The sequence below is a fragment of the Ptiloglossa arizonensis genome, chromosome 7 (genome assembly GCF_051014685.1).
Source record: "Ptiloglossa arizonensis isolate GNS036 chromosome 7, iyPtiAriz1_principal, whole genome shotgun sequence".
Lineage (NCBI taxonomy): Eukaryota > Metazoa > Arthropoda > Insecta > Hymenoptera > Colletidae > Ptiloglossa > Ptiloglossa arizonensis.
Genome location: NC_135054.1, coordinates 21,345,319 through 21,363,748, shown reverse-complemented (window position 1 = coordinate 21,363,748; position 18,430 = coordinate 21,345,319). Strand labels below are relative to the sequence as shown.

At 29.4% G+C, this 18,430-nt stretch overlaps 4 protein-coding genes across 6 annotated transcripts; 2 read left to right on the top strand and 2 right to left on the bottom strand.

Moving 5' to 3' along the window:
• Positions 1-1,469: 1,469 nt before the first annotated feature.
• Positions 1,470-11,714, top strand: Lace (serine palmitoyltransferase long chain base subunit). 3 transcript variants are annotated; one of them, XM_076317138.1, is made up of 10 exons: positions 1,478-1,756; positions 3,953-4,129; positions 7,015-7,169; positions 7,880-8,025; positions 8,120-8,338; positions 8,448-8,611; positions 8,696-8,857; positions 9,022-9,284; positions 9,367-9,496; positions 9,607-11,714. In XM_076317138.1, exons 1-10 carry the CDS (start codon positions 1,622-1,624, stop codon positions 9,712-9,714), a joined length of 1,659 nt encoding a protein of 552 aa, XP_076173253.1. In that variant the 5' UTR covers positions 1,478-1,621; the 3' UTR covers positions 9,715-11,714. The 3 variants fall into 3 exon arrangements, with proteins under 3 accessions (XP_076173255.1, XP_076173253.1, XP_076173254.1); XM_076317139.1 differs by having other exon boundaries at positions 1,635-1,756; positions 3,960-4,129; XM_076317140.1 differs by lacking the exon at positions 9,607-11,714 and having other exon boundaries at positions 1,470-1,756; positions 9,042-9,284; positions 9,367-9,487.
• LOC143149595 (gem-associated protein 6) lies at positions 11,626-12,596 on the bottom strand. The gene is made up of 2 exons (XM_076317144.1): positions 12,332-12,596; positions 11,626-12,238 (listed from the first exon to the last, which is right to left on the bottom strand). Exons 1-2 carry the CDS (start codon positions 12,478-12,480, stop codon positions 11,902-11,904), a joined length of 486 nt encoding a protein of 161 aa, XP_076173259.1. The 5' UTR covers positions 12,481-12,596; the 3' UTR covers positions 11,626-11,901.
• Positions 12,168-15,465, top strand: Trs23 (trafficking protein particle complex subunit 4-like protein Trs23). Its single transcript, XM_076317143.1, has 2 exons — positions 12,168-12,925; positions 13,058-15,465. The coding sequence occupies exons 1-2, from the start codon at positions 12,751-12,753 to the stop codon at positions 13,534-13,536; spliced, it is 654 nt and encodes a 217-aa protein (XP_076173258.1). The 5' UTR covers positions 12,168-12,750; the 3' UTR covers positions 13,537-15,465.
• LOC143149593 (juvenile hormone epoxide hydrolase 1) lies at positions 13,594-18,244 on the bottom strand. The gene is made up of 8 exons (XM_076317141.1): positions 18,035-18,244; positions 15,615-15,726; positions 15,283-15,475; positions 14,948-15,189; positions 14,706-14,821; positions 14,445-14,644; positions 14,115-14,349; positions 13,594-14,011 (listed from the first exon to the last, which is right to left on the bottom strand). The coding sequence occupies exons 1-8, from the start codon at positions 18,091-18,093 to the stop codon at positions 13,798-13,800; spliced, it is 1,371 nt and encodes a 456-aa protein (XP_076173256.1). The 5' UTR covers positions 18,094-18,244; the 3' UTR covers positions 13,594-13,797.
• Between the last annotated feature and the right edge of the window lie 186 nt (positions 18,245-18,430).

Here is an 18,430-nt window from a genome sequence, read left to right as displayed (position 1 = left end):
GCATTATTTAAATTAAATATTCCATAACAAATGTAACATCAGGATTTGATGAATATTGTCCGTTCCTGACCCCAGACCAATGAGAATCGAGCTACATTCTCCCACGCTTATTTAGGAACTTGGTGGGAGACGCAGGAGTTTAAGACAATGAGTCACATTGGAAAGGCTAGGTCCGGATGATACTTGTACTTGGATATATCATTTATCATATATTACTAACCTTCCGTATCCTGTGCCGGAGTCACTGATTTTCCTAGTAAAACTCTTCGTCTCAAGAATGATAACACACGTAGTGACGGAACTGTACATTTGGTAGTCGCAAATTATTAAATAACGATTTAGTTCGGCCTACGCTACTGTAAATGCGCAATAAAAAATATAGAACCAAAGAATTTGCGAGACTGTAAATATGATTAATGAAATGTTGAGGTGCATCAAAACTGATCCCGGCACAGAACTCAGAATTTCAGAAGTTGGAGAGTTAATTAATGAATTATTAAATAAACCGCATGAAATGATATCATAGAAGAAACTTGTAAAAAGAATAACAAATTCATAATAATTCTTCTTTATTTATTACATATTTTGAAATGGGGATGAGGCAGTTAACATTATTACCCAAAGTATTTCCATTGTATTTGATTTTTGTTTTCTATAAAATGGTAAATTTTGTAATATTTGTAACGATGTAAAATATTTCTGAATGTAAATATATGAATATTTTATTATATAAATTTTGTATTTAATTCTATTTTCTAACGTTATAAATTATGTAGTTTAATACCACGTATAATTGAAGCATTTTACAAATATTACATTTTTGGTGTGCACAGGTATACTATTTGCCACCTATAAGTTGTTGCGGGTCTACACGTATGTACACAATGAAATGTATACACAAGATTTCCAGTGCGCATGTGCACAGCCGGTATCCTGCGTTAAAATTGCGGTCGCATAGCGGTGAACGATTAAGAAAAAGAAATTTTTAAAATATGCATATGAAAGATAAAGAAATATAATTAATCCTTTTTCATAAATGTAAATATCATTACATTAATATTATTACAAAATAAATATTTTTTAGTAAATCTTTTAACAAGATAAAAAATTCTCTTTCAGGATGCACCAAAAAATATTTATATCTATTTTTATCTTTAACTTCCGTTGCATTACATATTCAATTTCAAGTACATATTAAATATATCGTGTTTTTCATTCCTTAGATTTAGTTTTCAAGAAAAAATATGACCTTAATACACACTTTCATTCTCGAAAGTCGTTAAAAGGGTCAGTTAATTTGGATCTTTACATACATTAATTTAATTATCTCTATTTTCAATTGTGTACTAATCCTGAAAGTAATCACTCTAATTTGGTCATTGCGCATGCGCGTGCCCGTGTATTTCTGCGTTATCCCCGTGTTTTGCCGTAAATTGCGGTCACAAAGTCAGCAGAGTCAATGCGCATGTGCGGTTATCATCGCAACGCGTGGCTTTAGCGTTAGTCTTTGATTGTCCGTTGTATCGTGCTGACGTGTGTGCTCTCCGTCTTTTCTTCTTTCTCTACCATCTTTTCTCTCTTCGGTCCTACGGCGCTTGGTGAAAGATTTGCCCTTCGCAAAATGGCGGCACAGATTACTACCAGAAGAAGGTTGATTGAACACGAAGAGAAAACGGGCAGTAGAAATGGATTAACTTTTCACGAAGACTTCTTAGCTAATGGCCATGCCGGTTTACAAAGCAATGGACGTGTACAGGTTAGATCGTCATCATCTATCACGCGTACTTTTGTTATTTAAGAGATATGTTATTTAAAACAGTGTGTGCAGATTGAAACTAAAATATATTTTACGAACAATTCAAACGTGCTTAATTTGTTTGAATTATTTACGTTGTACATTAAACAAATTTTAATTCAAGAATGTGTAATTTATAATATGAATTTCTTTCTTTTCTATGATATTAATAGGATATTTTATTGAAAATAATTTTCGATTATTATTGAAATTTTTATTATTGCCCCTTTCTTTATAGTCATTACAATTAAAACATAGTAGAAAAGCGTTTTTGTTTCATATTTAATTATAATTATTAAGTAATTGTTTATTTTCTGATAAAAAATGATACATTCGTTTATTCTTTTTTTCTGTAAGACAATATAATTAAGAATAGCTTAGAGTTCAAAATGAATCAATTGAAAGTAAACTGAACTGAGATAACTGTCACCTTTTAAGATTTGTTCGAATAAATATGTTAAAGTGTGATAAAATAAACTAATTGTAAGTTAGAGTTATCTGGCTTACAATTTAATTAGCTGAATGATGACTATTCACGCTATAAAGCTTAACCTATTTAAGGCAGTAATTTGAAATACTTTATATTTTTAAGATATTTAAATGATAATATTAAATTATATTTTCAATAAAAGTATTTGTCAACGTGTTTATTTTCTCTTTGATGTAATCATTGCGAATGCGATAAACATATAATGCTAAATGTTGGAATTCAATCTGTTGAAAATTTATATATTTTACGTTTATATTACGTTAATATATTCATTTCTCAAGAATTAGTATCGATGCATTGATACTTAACCCCAAAAGTTGCAATGAAAGAAACGAGATTTATCTTCTAACTTTAGTGAAGTCGATATCTAACCGTAACATTAATCAAAACTTATCTCGCCAATAAGTTTTATCTTTAAATGTCTATAAATTACGTCATACATTGAAAATTATAAATATTACGTCATTAGAAAAATAAAAACAATTGAAATTGTCAGTGTTGTGCTTTATACTTTATTGAAGGTTTTTGCAACAATCATAAGAAATTGGTACAAAAAACACAAATATGGATTACAAATCATATATTTCTTTATTTTATTCGTTAACGCTAAAACTAACCTCAAAATCGAAGAGATGATAAACAAGCATTATAAAATATTAATTCTGATTCACATAAAGGGAGTTCCATGTGTATATATGTTACTATGATAAAATTTGTATCAGACCGTAAATCATTTAATTGGCAAGAATATTCGAGTACATCATACTACTTTTAAAACATTTAAAATTTTCGATATGGAACTTGTTATATAAACGGTACAAAATTATCATAAGTAGTTGGCAAAGAAGTATACATAGATATGTCTATGAAAATTGCATAAAAATGTGATTACTATTTGCGCATTATATGTATATTGTATATACAGTTAAATAGCGAAAAACTTTTATTTAAATTTTTTAAACTTTTTTTTATAACATACATATATATATCTATATTTTCTTTTTTTAACCGTTTTCAATGCTTTTATATGTTTATTGCTTTGAATAAACGAATTACCATTACGTAACAAAATTTGGAACTACGTTTGACTTAATATACACTTAAATGCATACACTTAAAAAGTTTTGCATTTTTAAATTCTAAAATAGCATTTCTTCGGTTTTTATCAAATAAATTTTAAGTATACGGGTGCATGCTTGTTTTTAATGGGTTAAGAAATTGAGGTTACCAATTTTACCATTTTTTTATTTTAAGTTAAAAACATTTCTTAAGTGGAACAATTATATGCTTTAAAGTAAATTATGGTCATTATTTATTATCTCTTGGAAATTCGCTTCGGTTAAAAAGATGACTCAACTTTATTTTATTTTAAGTTTAGAGGTTTCTAAGAATTGCACTCTCAGATACTTTCCAAATGATCGACTTATCTGTCAGCAGATTTAACATTAACAATTACTTTTACGATTCTTTAAAAAAGCAACTTGCAGTTACTTCTGCTAAGATTTGAACGTTACAGATATATTAATAATAAATAATAACAAATTATTGGGATGATGAATAAATTGTAAATAAAATTCTATCGACAATGGCTGTACATTAGAAAATTAAATAAAAAATATCTGATTAGTTTTTGTAATTAAATGTAAATACTTTCAAAATATACTTAGTTTCCAGAAGAAGAAACAAGAATTGAACCGGCGAAGTCAAGGTCGAAAGAATCGTTCGAAAGAGTACCGTTTATTACGGCAGCATTGACCCATCTCGGTTTCTATATTCTTATGCTCTTGGGTTTTATAAATCAATGGTTTTTTACACCAAAAGTTGCAAAGGAATACAACAGAGAGGTAAGCTAACGTACAATATTTATTGCATAAAAAATTTAACAAACTTTAACTACATTAAATAGTTTTTACTACAAATCGAAATTTTTTGTTTAAACCGTAATATATTTTATTAGTTAAGTGAATGTTTACGTTTCTACTTAAAATACACTCTTTAAACTTTTATACACGATTTATTGCTCTACCATGTAATACGCGCATCTCGAAAGGTAAGTATAGTACCATTACAGAGATATTAAAATTTCATAGAGGAAAATCGATGAACAGAGATGTCAAGGTGTTTTTTTTTAATTTTGTATTCCACATTTTTTTTACAAATCTTAAAACTTCTGTTACACAAGGTTGTTTAAGTTTACATAACATAACATTATTATGTTTCTGTTAAATTCTTTTTTAAAGCAATTGCCCCTTTATTGAATAAATATTTTTTCTAAGAAATTCTAATTACTCTTTCGGGGTCATTCAACCATCAGTGATTCAATTTTTGCGATTCATCGTGCTTCCTAAGCATATATATATGTATGTGCTGAACTGGAACACTGTATAAAGCCAGAATGCTATGGTTAAATCTGACTAATTGTAAGATTCCTTTTAAAAATTGTTGATTTATATTGCACCATACACTTCTTTCTGTTATCCAAGATAACATATTTAATAGAGCCAGATGAAACTTCAACGTTTACAAATAGATTCAATTGAACGTGAGAACAATACAAAGTAAGAAGTCGCATTTCTCGATTACAGAACAATTTATAACAATGACGTAAGTCGAAAGTATTGGTAATCAAGTTGAATCAGTCAGATCACCATCACACAGAATTCTATTCGATATAAAGATGTAAGTAAAAAGGAATCGAGAAGCGCATCACCAAATACGGTGACAAATTCCTTTTCGCTCGCGGGTATTTCAAGCGAAGAAAGAATACCCCTCTTTTCGATAATTTATATATTTTTATACGACTGAAATAAATTATCTTGATAAGATAATTCTAAAAGAGGAATTCAGTATTTTCGCAAAATAAATAAAACAAATATTAAATAAATCAGACAAATTACGTCGCATTATAACTGATGATTGTAAACCATTGTTTGAAAATTGCGCACAATGAAGAAAACTCAGTTAACGGAGATATAACGAGAGAATAAAAATTCGTCGCCGTTACTTCTAAAAAACGTGCGATATTTAAATTTATAACTCATTCGATGTCTCGATAAAAATCTGTCAATAACATTTGTTTATTGAGTGATATAAACTTTAACGATATCAAGCTTTTAGTATCTAATCTCGACGAAAGAGATATTACAGTACTGTGGAGTGACGATATGTCAGCACACTATCTACAAGTTGAAACGACATAAGAGAATCATTTGCTCATAGTGTTACAATGACGCCTCGATCTACATATGTTGTTATTATTGACCGAGTCGATCACATCTAGGAATCCATCGCGTAATGAAAAAGGAAAACGAAATAGATCGCAATAAAGTGGGATATAACGATAGTGAGTGACATTGATGTAGACGTATTTCTTTTTATTATGGTTTGTGTTTCACTATAGATTACTTGACCTTTCTTACGTGAAGCCATTATACCAAAGAAATTTCAAAGAAATTTTGCTTTGAGTGTTGCGAGAAATCTGTGAGAAGTCATATATTCTTTGAATTCTTAATAGGAAAAGAAAATTTCTTTATCTATAAGAGTGTAGAGTGATGTGTTATCTAAAATCTTTGTCGGTACAAAACAGTCACATTTTCGAATCTAGTAGAGATATGATTTCAAGTCATGGTATTGAAAATATAATTCCTAAAAAAAATTAATTTTCATTGTCTAATAATCACACATTTAGGTAGAGTTTATTATCGCTTTGCCACATCAATATTAAAAATAATTAAAATTTGTTTAAATATACATATATGAATAGAATTTCATTTTACTAATGCGGTAAAATTTTATATCCGCGATTTTATATATTTATGAAATATTTATGTTTAGATGCGGTTATAGAAATTCCAGTATTTTGCTTTATGACCGTTAAGAACTTAAATGTAAGATTTCACTTAGTGTGCCAACATTTCGTCTTTCCACAGTACAAATATTTATATTATACTGATACGGGAATCTAATGAAATTTTATAATAGTGACAGATATTCAATAAAAAATTATTGCATACTTCAACATTTTTTGAGAGAAACTGTTGCAAACCTTTGTAAAACAATAATTTATACAACATATTCCAAAATAGATGGTATAATCATAAAAAAGGTGATGTCTTTCAAGAAAAATACATTAAAAATGTAAAATATATATTTTTTTTTTGCGCAAATTTTTGTTTTCAAAAAATTAAATTTTGTAAACGTATAAATTATATGCCATACACCTGCAAAATCGATTTTCTTGAAAACTGAAGTTTGTACGAAAAAATGTTATTCTACATTTTCGATGTATTTTTGCAGCAGTAATCATCTGATTGTGCCACAGGGCAGCTGTGGTTTTGGGACAGCCTGTACATGCCCTAGTGTACTACTTCTGAGAACGATGCAGTGTGATGTTATATGCCGTATATAGGACGTTATCAAGTGGTCTGGTTGACTATCTATTGGTCGTTCTTAAAATAATAAAACGGAACAATTTAAGACTTCTTCATGTGTTAGAAAGAAGGCTCCTATGTTAAAAGAAAAATACGATTATTATATTGTTATTACTATTATTATTATTATTACTATTATCATCACCATTATCATTACTATCAATTCTTTTTTTTACACAAAAAGTATTGAAACAAGAGATATAACGGCGATATGCTTCACAGTTAACCGCTTAGTGGCCTTGGCCGGCCGATTGAATTTATTTTGACTATAAATCATAAGTCAAAAACCTTTGTTTCAGGGTTATGCGCCACTATATGAAAATTTTGAAAGATTTTATCTCCGATACGTGTACAGGAGAGTGAGAGATTGTTGGAATAGGCCGATATGCTCTGTTCCAGGTGCAACTGTTACGCTTAAGGACAGAATAACAACAGATTACGGATGGACATTCCAGTAAGTGAATATAGAAATAATATACTGCAAATTTTATCGATGCAAAATTACATAATTAAATTTTTGATTAATAAAAATGAACCAAATTATTGATCAAAAATCGATAATTAATTTTCAACCCAATTTAATGTATCTACTAATTATTTCGACATGGATTTCATGAGTTCCACTCAATTTTGATATCTTACTCGTTTCGGTTTAGTAGCAATTTTTTTTTCGTATCGAAGGACAACTAATTTTGTAAAAATTCTTGTTCAATTTCGAACGAAATCTGGTTCGGTGTCGATGAGAGACCGCACAGATTCGAAAATCGTAACGAGACTATTGGAGATGCAGGAAGGCAGACATTTGTCTTGATTAAATGTAATGAAGAACTCAAGGAGATTTGATGACCAGTGAGCGCGGAAACAGGTTTATAACTTGGAAATCAAATTCAGCAGCGTCGATTAGCTCGGTAGTTTTTTTATGCCAATCTTGCTAATTTTTAGTAAAATTTTCTCTTAATTTAATAGTATAATATGGTATGCTTACTTGATCTCTAATATCAATTCGACGCAATGAAATTAAATTTAAATAATTCTCGAGCTCATTTGATCTCTGAATGCTCCGATTAAATGTATATACAACATTTCTGAATTTGAACGGTATAGCACAATAATATGGTACATAAAAAGAATCAGAATTGTTTAATTTATATCTTCACTTTTCAGGTTCACTGGAACAACCACAAATTGTATAAATTTGGGATCATACAATTATCTGGGGTTTGCTGAGGCAACTGGCAAGTGTGCTGATCAAAGTATTGAAACCCTGACAAAATTTGGTTGTGCTAGTTGTAGTACTCGCCTTGAACTTGGTAATTGATTCTAACTTTCTTTTATTTATTTATTTATTCCCTTTTACACAATATCCTGTATGATATCACTTGTATTAATTTCTTTTCCTTCAAGGAAACATGCCCATTCATGAAGAATTGGAAACATTGACAGCTAGGTTTCTAGGAGTAGAGGATGCAATTGTTTTTGGAATGGGGTTTGCAACGAATTCTCTTAATCTACCTTCATTACTAAGTTCAGGTTGCTTAGTGTTTAGTGATGAGAAGAATCATGCTTCATTAATACTTGGATTAAGGCTGTCTGGTGCCACTGTTAGAGTGTTCAAGCACAACAGTAAGTTTAAATTAAATTAAATTCAAGTAAGTTTAATTTCGTTTGGTCAAAGCGAAAGTACAAACTAGAATGTATTGAGAATTTCAAATTTTTAACTCTTTAATTTCAGATATGAAACATTTAGAAAATTGCCTAAAAACTGCAGTAGTCTTTGGTCAACCAGAATCAGGAGAACCTTGGAAGAAAATATTAATTGTAGTAGAAGGAGTTTATTCCATGGAAGGTTCTATTGTCAACTTACCTAAGATTTTGGAGCTCAAAAAGAAGTACAAAGCAAGTAGAATTATTTATCTGGAAAAAGAAAACTTTCCATTCTTTCATATTGCCCTGATATTGACTTTTGATCTAATACTGCAGGCATATCTTTATCTGGATGAAGCTCACAGTACTGGTGCTATGGGTAAACGTGGTAGAGGCGTTTGTGATTATTATGGAATTGATCCACATGATGTAGACATACTAATGGGCACTTTTACAAAAAGCTTTGGATCTTCTGGTGGATATATTGCTGGAACAAAGGTAAGAAAAAATATTTGATTATCGAAATTTTAAATTTATGTTTTTAATCTTTAAATAACTACAATTTTATGCATTTGTACATAAGTTTCTTGTTAATTAAAAATATTTATGATTTTTTATAATTTTTGAGGATAATAATAATATTGATAATTGTATAATTCTAGACACTAATAAATCATTTAAGGATATACGGTCACGCTCATTCCTATGCAGCAGCCATGTCTCCGCCAATAGCACAACAAATTATTACTTCAATGAGAATAATCGCCGGAGAAGATGGTACAGACGAAGGAAAGAGGAGGACAAAACAGTTAGCAAGAAACACCAGGTACTTCAGACGCAGACTCAACCAGATTGGAGTTATCATTTATGGAAATGAAGATTCACCTGTTGTACCTATGATAGTGTATTTGTTTTCTAAAATTGGGTAAGGATTAAGAATTACAAATAACTTCTGATTGTAAATTATATCGAATACTAAAGTAAAAAATTATGGTTTGGATTAACAGTGCAGTTGTGCGAACCCTGACAACACACAATATAGCCACAGTTGGTGTTGGATTTCCAGCAACTCCTTTAATGGAAGGTAGAATACGTTTTTGCCTCTCTGCTGCACACACTAAACAACAACTAGATTATGTAAGTAAATTGTTGCTTTTATTCTTTCTCTTTTTAGAGAAAGAAAACATTCTCTAAAAGGAAGTATCATCGCTTTCTAGTATTGTAACTTTAATTTTGACACTTTCTAGGTGCTGTCACATATTGAAAGTCTTGCAGATTCTCTGGGTTTAAGGTATTCTCGTAAAGTTCGCGATTCAGCACCTATAGAGTACTATTCTGACGGAGAGACCGAATGACCTACTACTTAGAAAGTATAACTCTCTAAGACGTTCACTTGCTCCAAAGAAGCGCTTTATACTTCTGTGGAGAGACACTGCCTTGGAAGAACTCTACACGCATTCTTTTTTAAGCTTTTTTATTGATCCGGACGTTATACTTCTTAATCAAAGTACCTTGCAAACTATTAAGATATCATTGATAAATATTACCGGCGAGAGTCTCTTCAATATTATCTAATATCGAATCAAGAAATTAGTGATTATGTAGATAAAATTGCTTCTTCTTCTCATTCGGTATGTACAATGATACTGAAAGTTTAATATGAACTGATAGTTTTCCTAGATTTCTTGAACAGTGCACAACGAATTATAGTAAATATTAATAAAGAAGTCAGGGGTGTGTTAGAGTTCAGTTACTTAGTGTTTTACGTGCACTAAGCTCGTAGAGGCATATGCACATATCGGTGGCTGTGACATGCCAACAGATCCTAGATTCACAAAATAGATCGAATGAGTGAATCACGCGTAGTTCTGTTTTCATGCCAGTAGGGAAAAGCTAGAAGTTCAATATTTTTTTAGAAAAAGAAAATAGTCGAATCAAAATTTTCCTGTGGCTAATCGAAGCTCTTTGATGCATTTTGTTGCACCGGCGCACTGCCGCATTTGCATTTATTTCATATCAAACTGTTTAATCTTTTTGCTGTGGCAAACGTTCTAAGTAATAGCCCGTCATGTGCAGTAGCCCATAGCTTTGCAGAATCTGTATAGTTAGTATTCTTCGATAAAATATTGAGAAACTTCGAAGTACAGTGAACAGATAAAAGAGGAATACTTTAAGCATTTAATAAAAAGTATTTACTGACTACAACTGATAGGTACGATAAAAGTCATCGTTGTAAGAGAAGTTAGGTTCGTTTTTTCAGCATTCAACTCTTAGCAACGATGACTTTCAGATCCAGTTGCCACAGCAAAAGGTTCAAGTCTGAAATGAAAATGCTGAATATTTTTCCTGTTTTAAAAGACATACAAATTCGTACAATAGTTCGAATTTATAATATAACTTTTTGTTTGTAAGAAATAATTTTGAAAAACATATTCTGCAAATTGTGTTTGTCTTTTCTTTTTATTTATGGTTAAATATTATTTCTAAGAAAAAATAATTCTAAGTAGTACGTAGAAACGCGTGTACACATTTAGAAAAATAATTTCATGCCTTTTTTTTTTTTAAATACTACATTAAACATTGTAATTATGCAACTATATATTTACTTTCTTTTTTTTTTGTAAAAATAATTATACCCCTATTAAGAATCGATTATATATATTTTTCTTTTACATTAATAAATTTTTTAAATGTCGCCACAAGCTTTGTAAACGTTTTTTTTTTTTTTATTTAACCCATTTGCATCAAGTGGAATATTCAGCTTATGACTTCTGGATTACACCATCAGGTGTGAAATAATTTGCAGATACCGTGTTACATGTATGCACTTATGATTTTAAAAAAGTGATATTATTAATTATATGAATCGAGTGTCAATGGCATAGATAGTTCGGGCATATTTAAATTATCGATGCAAACGAGATTCAAAAAGACCGTCGTTTGCGGATTATTCCTCATTTGGTGATACGAGTAATTCGACGTATTCCGCGTTTGAATGCAAATGGGTTAAAATGATTTTATCAAATAATTTAGTCGTTATTAAAAAAATTAAATGTATATTTGATTTTGAAAAAATTGCAAAAAATTTTGATTCGTTCTAATCGATAATAGATGCGTCTAAATCTAATTTATATGTGTAAATTAAAGATAATTAAATTTGATATCACGAATTGAATATCTTTGAATTATAGTAAAATTTAGATTACTGTTACATTACTATATTAAAATTAAATTTAACTATAACGAATTTTTATCTGCGATTGATTTATGTCAAGCGAAACTTATTTTAGACGATATAACACTTACGAAATAAAAAATATTTTATGATAAAAAAAGACTATAGATTGCAAATTTAAAAAAATAAAACAAATTTTTTTAAGAGGCACTATTTTTTTACGATTTGCCTACATCCCTATTATTGAGTGAAGCGAAAAATGAAAAAAAAAAAATACTTTTATCAAGGTTTGTCTAAATGATTCCAAATAATGGTTGTTTCTAAAGTATTTTACCGCATTTTGATGTTATTTATTTTCTTCAAAATATCAAGTTTGTATGCGAGATAAAAGATTTTGAATTCTTCCTAAAATAATGCTGTTTGCACAAATACAATCTCTTGATTCATACGGTGGTTTTATCGATAATACGTTTTCGATCGTTAAAATATCCTCTTCTTCTTTTACAGAAAACCTATTCTGCTGAAGCATTTTTATTACCGCACTTTTTCGTTCTTCTAATGATGATTGAAAAAGATTTTTTGGTGTGTTCATAAATAATTCTGGTAAATCGCATGGTTTGTCCGAACGAATATTTATGTTTTTTATTGCATGACCAAAAATGATTTTTAAACGATTGTGTTGGCAGGTCTGTAGTAACACGACACTGTAAAACAAGAAATCAGCGGTAGATAATAAAATAATCAAGAATATAAAATTGAATACGTGTAATATAATGTGTTGTGCCAAAAATTCTAACCTCTCTGATACAGGATCAACAGTATAAACGATACCAAAAGTTGTAATACCATCTATAGTTAAAATATCCACTTCCATTCCGATGTAACTCTTAAACAACAAAGGATCACTTTTATAAATATTATGAGACCAATTCGAATTTTCTTCCATGCTGTGGATAAACAATTTTTTAATGTCAGGGTTATAAGACGCAAAGTAAATTTGAATCGTAAGTGATGTTCGCGTTGTTGAAACTAGTGATTCTACTACAGTTTTGTTGGGTGAACTAATCGCAACATAACCTCGAAAAAAATTGACATTGACAGTTCTCTATAAATAAACAATTATTTAAGAAATACGTTTTGTTAAAATTTATGATGAGAAAGTAAAATATATTAGAAGTAATTGTACACTAAATCTATATTATTATATAACTTAAAAATGGTTATATACGGTGTATATATTGTATCGAAATCAGGCGGATTAATTTTTAATCATGATCACAACATTCCACGAATTGAAAACGAAAAGACATTTAATTATCCGCTGGATATAAAACTAAGTTATGAAAACAAAAAGATTGTTGTTTCATTTGGCCAGAAGGATGGAATCAACGGTAAGAAAAGTATTCTATTTTAAATTAAATTACGACAACTATATAAAATTTGTTGTACTAATAAGTTACTGAATACTAATATATAATTAAATAAACAATAATACTACAAAAGTAACAATTAATTTATTGTAGTGGGTCACGTTTTATCAGCAGTTAATGGCAGCTCCGTAGTGGGAAGAGAATTAGAAAATGGAAAAGATGTATTTGAACTGCTTGAACAACCAGAAAACTTTCCTTTAATGCTTAAATTTAGTCGTGCTAGGATGACAACAAATGAAAAAATTTTTTTAGCATCCATGTTTTATCCTCTGTTTGCAATTGCCAGTCAATTGAGCCCTGAACCACGTTGTTCTGGAATTGAAATTTTGGAGGCTGACACATTTCGATTACATTGTTATCAAACATTAACTGGAATTAAATTCATTGTTGTAGCAGAGCCTATGCAAAGTGGAATAGAAATTTTATTGAAAAGAGTGTACGAATTATATGCAGATTATGCTTTAAAGAACCCTTTTTATTCATTGGAAATGCCGATCAGATGCGAACTGTTTGAAACTAATTTGCAAACTTTACTGGAAAATGTTGAAAAATCTGGTGCCAGCAGTGTTTGATCAATTATGGTATTATCTATAATGTTAATTATCATTTACTGGTGAAATAAGACAATGTTTATTATGTTTCAGTATATTTAAGAGTGTAAAATAATGAAAAAGAATATGTTACATTATAAGTATGTAATAATTAAAAATAATCTAAATTTTCACTCATATTTAATATGAAACATATATTAAAGTTTATTAAAATATTAAAAAAAAATGTATCAATAGCTGTGCGCCTTATACTAGAACTCTTCTTAATCCTAATTATCTATTCTATTGCTGTACTTTCATTTCTTCCGTCTTTTTCACAAAACTGAAAATGTCGTCAGACATAAGTCGAGGCTCTTCAAAAGCTGCAAAGTGTCCTCCACGTGGTAAGAAGTTATACTGAATTATATTAGGATATCTGCTTTTAAGTATAAATTTGGGTGAAACTAATAATTCTTCAGGGAAGGCTGCGCATGCTGTAGGTACTTTTATAGGTAATCTGAAACAAAGTATAATACTTAAGATACTTCCTGTTAATATGTGATTTATTTATAATATGTATATTAATATGTAATATATTTAGTACATAACTATAAACTTACTCTTCAATATTCAAAGCTTTGTATGCCATATTGAAATTTTCGGCATATAGACGAGCACTTGTGGTAATGCTATTAGTTACCCAATATATCATTATATTATCTAAAATTTCATCCAATGTAAATTTTTCCAATAGTCCACCATCATCTCGTTCTCTGTATGCTTTATTTGTCCATGTGCTGAATTTCTCTAAAATATATGCTGCTAAACCATCTGGTGAATTTGATAATGCAGCTCCTGATACATAAAGTTTTATAAATTTTTATAAGTTGTTGCATGTACTATGTAATACATCCTATCTTATTTTGGTAATTTATAGAAGGAAATCTTACCTATTGTGTCTGGTTTTGTAGCTTGTATATGAAAATATCCACTTTCGTCCAATAGTGTTTTTAAAACCTTACTAATGGGAAAGAATCTCGAATAATGTTCGCTCGCGCCAATTAATGATGGAACGTAAGTGCCAACTATAGACCAAAACAAACTGCTTGGTGAATTCGCAGCACACATGTTGCTATGTAAACCAGTTACCCTAAAAATGGAACAAATAAAAGTTTATACTCTTGCTATTTTCTTTAGAAAGTTTTACCCACTTTTCTGGATAAAGGGCAGCCATATTAGAAGCAATAAGAGATCCCCAATCTCCTCCTTGAACATAAAACTTTTCAAAGCCAAGTCTCTGCATCAGGTTTTTAAAAATAACTGCCATCTAAGTAAAAAAATTGTATGAAGTAAAAAATAATGATATCTTAAATAAGCATAGATTTTGGTATTGAAAATAATGAATTATCTATAATAATTTCAATGTATATAAACACAAGTAGTAAAGTATTACCTGAGCAGTTGCCATTCCTGGTCGAACAGCTCCTTCAGAAAATCCATATCCAGGTAGCGATGGTGCAATCAATTCAAATACAAAATTGTGATTGGGTGAAGGTTCAGTTAACATAGGTATTATTTTCTGAAATTCAACAATGGATCCAGGCCATCCATGTAGTATCAGTAAAGGTAAAACTTTCAAATTCCTGTTCTTTGAAAGATTTGTTGGTTGGATATGATAAAAGTGTATATCCAGACCTAAAATGTAATAAACACATGATGAAGCTTAGTTATTTAGAATTGAATACTTATATAAAAACACTAGTGTTTCTTAATATTCAGTGGTATTACCTTGAATGTTTGTTTTGAACTGAGGATATTTGTTTAACAATTTTTGTCTTTCATTCCACTTATATTTATCTTTCCAGTAATCAAGTACTGTATTGAGGTACTTGGTTGAAATACCGTAAGTCCATGCTGCATCTTCTAATGGTTCTACATATGGTCTTCTGTGTGCAAGACGATTTTTCAAATCCTCTATAACCTTTGTAAAACGTTAATAAACTTAAAAATTGCCAAAAAAAAATAAATTCTATCTTCAATTATATGAAAGTTAGAACTTATTGAAAATTAAAAATATAGCAATTATTCATTGAAGTTGAAACGTTTATTTTATCACTTACTGATTCTGGCACATTGATTTTAAAACCTCGTATTTCAGTAGATTCCGTTCCATTCTTTTTTGACCCCCAGTTAGTTTCCGGTAAGGTCGGTACTTTAAGTTCGCTCGGAGAACTAAATAAAATATTATCAAATTAATTATAATGACACGGAAGGTGTACATTTTTAAATTTGTGTGGACATATTTGAAATTTAAATCATATTTGATTATGAATTTAAAAGTCCAAAGTATTCAGTTGCAATTAAATCAATAAATTATGTGTTAAATTGAATACAAGTAATTGTAAACGATTATATAAATTGCGAAGAAATTATTGGAAAAAAATATTACAATATATTATATATTACAATTAATAAACGATATTATTACATTGAAATGTAATTTTGAAAGATAAAAAATAACATTCGTGACCTCGATCGAGTTTATCATGTTTTTGTTACATCAAATAAGAAAAAATTCCGTAAGTCATACCTAAAAATGAAATAAGATAAACGATAAAATTTATCCTGAAAAATAATTTTGTGTCAATCAGAACTTTGATCATCTTTTTATCATTCACAGTCAAAGTATCATGGCGATTACATAATACATACTGCTTTGTCATGATACAAACAACTGAAAAATAATTTTAAAAGTTTGTAAAAATGATCTTTTATTTGAAACAGTAACACCTTCAAAAGATTCTCTATTACATATCAAAGGACAAAGACGGGTCATCTACTTTCTAGCTGCAGAAATACGAACATTTAAGTAGAAATCTAGGTACACTTCAATCAGATTTAGGATGGACATCAAAAGATAGAATAAGGATAATTGAAGGTCGCAAGTTTATGTATCGCTTATTATAATAAAATGATTACAAATTAATGACATAAATTTTGAATATTTTCGAATATTTCATAATATTTTTAATAATATTTTTCAAACATTCTCTCAATTTTAAATCAGTAGATTAGGTATTATTTTAAGTGGCATATATTCGGACATCCTATATAAAAATTATAGAAATGTGAAGCTTTATTTCATTAGCAGTGTTTAAAAACTGTTATTTTAAACTTCTTTGTCATATAGATCGTTAGCATGAGATATAGTATCAGCAGAAGATATTTTTTGTATCCAAGGTTTCGTCGACGTCATTTTTTAAAATCGAGATTAAAACTATCGAAAAAATGAGATATGCATATTTAAAAAAGGATGTACAAACATACATACAAATAATGTATTTTTCGAATTAATAAAAAATGCAATCTTCATCATTATATCCTGTACAGTGTATTGCATGTGAACATTGAAAACTGAAAGTAATCAGTTACATAAGTGGAAAATAGACAAACAAAAAAACAGGAGTACTATATGTTACTGCCATATTGCTAATCAGCGACAACGATTTTAGATATTAGTTAAAAGAATTTTAACCATTGTGCTACTTAAATCATAAAACTTCACTGTCGCTTTCAGTAATCATACATGACATGCGTTCAATGTGATACAGCATAACATTCAATTATGTTTATACACAGACAAGCTACCTTGACAGTAGAGACATGCACAACACCATATATATATATATATATATATATATATATATGTATATTCTCAATATACTTTCACGGACTTTGTACCACTTGCATCTTGGACCTCTTGTCATATAATGGTCCTTCGTGTCATTCTCTTGCAAACATGACTATTACTTATTTGAATCATTAATGTAATCATCTAATTACTAACTACACGTTTCTTTCGTAATCTACGGCATCGTAATTCTACGGTGAGTTCGTGTTGTTGGATTTATTGTGATTTATTTATAGTACAAACTAAGAGTGAATAATTTATTCGTTTAGTCCAATGTAAGCACGTAGCAAAAACGGTTAATGTTTATTTTTCAAAACGAATCGATTATCGACATGATTGAAATAATAACAATTGTGATATTAAATAAATAACACAAAGAATATTTTAAAGTTATTAAATATTTAAAAAATATTTTAAAGAAAAAGTTCCAAAAGTTCTACTTTGTAATAAATATTAAGATTTCGTACGCAGTTCAAAGTACCGGAAACTTTGAAAGTGATAGGGTTCTAAGAAAATGGTAAATTTTAATATAAGAATTTTCGTTTGTTACAAATATATTGTGCAATACTTTATTACAAGATATTTTCCAATCTTATCTTCAAGTAAATTGAAGTAAAGTGCAATTAAAACTTGTGAAGCGTCATATATTAAAAAAAAGTATACAAATTTGTTATACAATCTTCAAAAATTTACGATAGAAATTGTACAAGAAATACTTTTTCTATTGAAAATTGAGTGATCAAGTAAATGAAAAATAATTTTCATTTGTGGGTATATTACTCAGTTGCCTACGTGTCTTTAACATCATCTACTTTCAATGTACCGTTAATGTAACATCGAAGAGTTCACCTTAAGTATACGGATATTCCAATAGCGAAGAGCGCGAGCAGTACTGCAATTTTTAACATGTTACACTATTTGTGAATTGACTCCCGTCTGAACTGCACAACCAACACTATACGAATGAACGAAAATCTTATTATTCGTTACGGATGAATTAACGAGAAGAATTTAATTCACCGGGAGCAAAGCACATAATCAGGTAACGCAAAAAATGAGGAAATTCAACATTCAACACCATCTAGTGTTCAATTGCAAAAGTATTACATATGGGTACATTTGTATCAAGTACACTGGTGTGTAAGAACAGTTAACTTTTTTGAATATTACATTTCAAATTGGAATATGTAAATTTAACATTATAAAAAGTACAGTGGTATAATGGTCTGATGCTTTTTTACAATT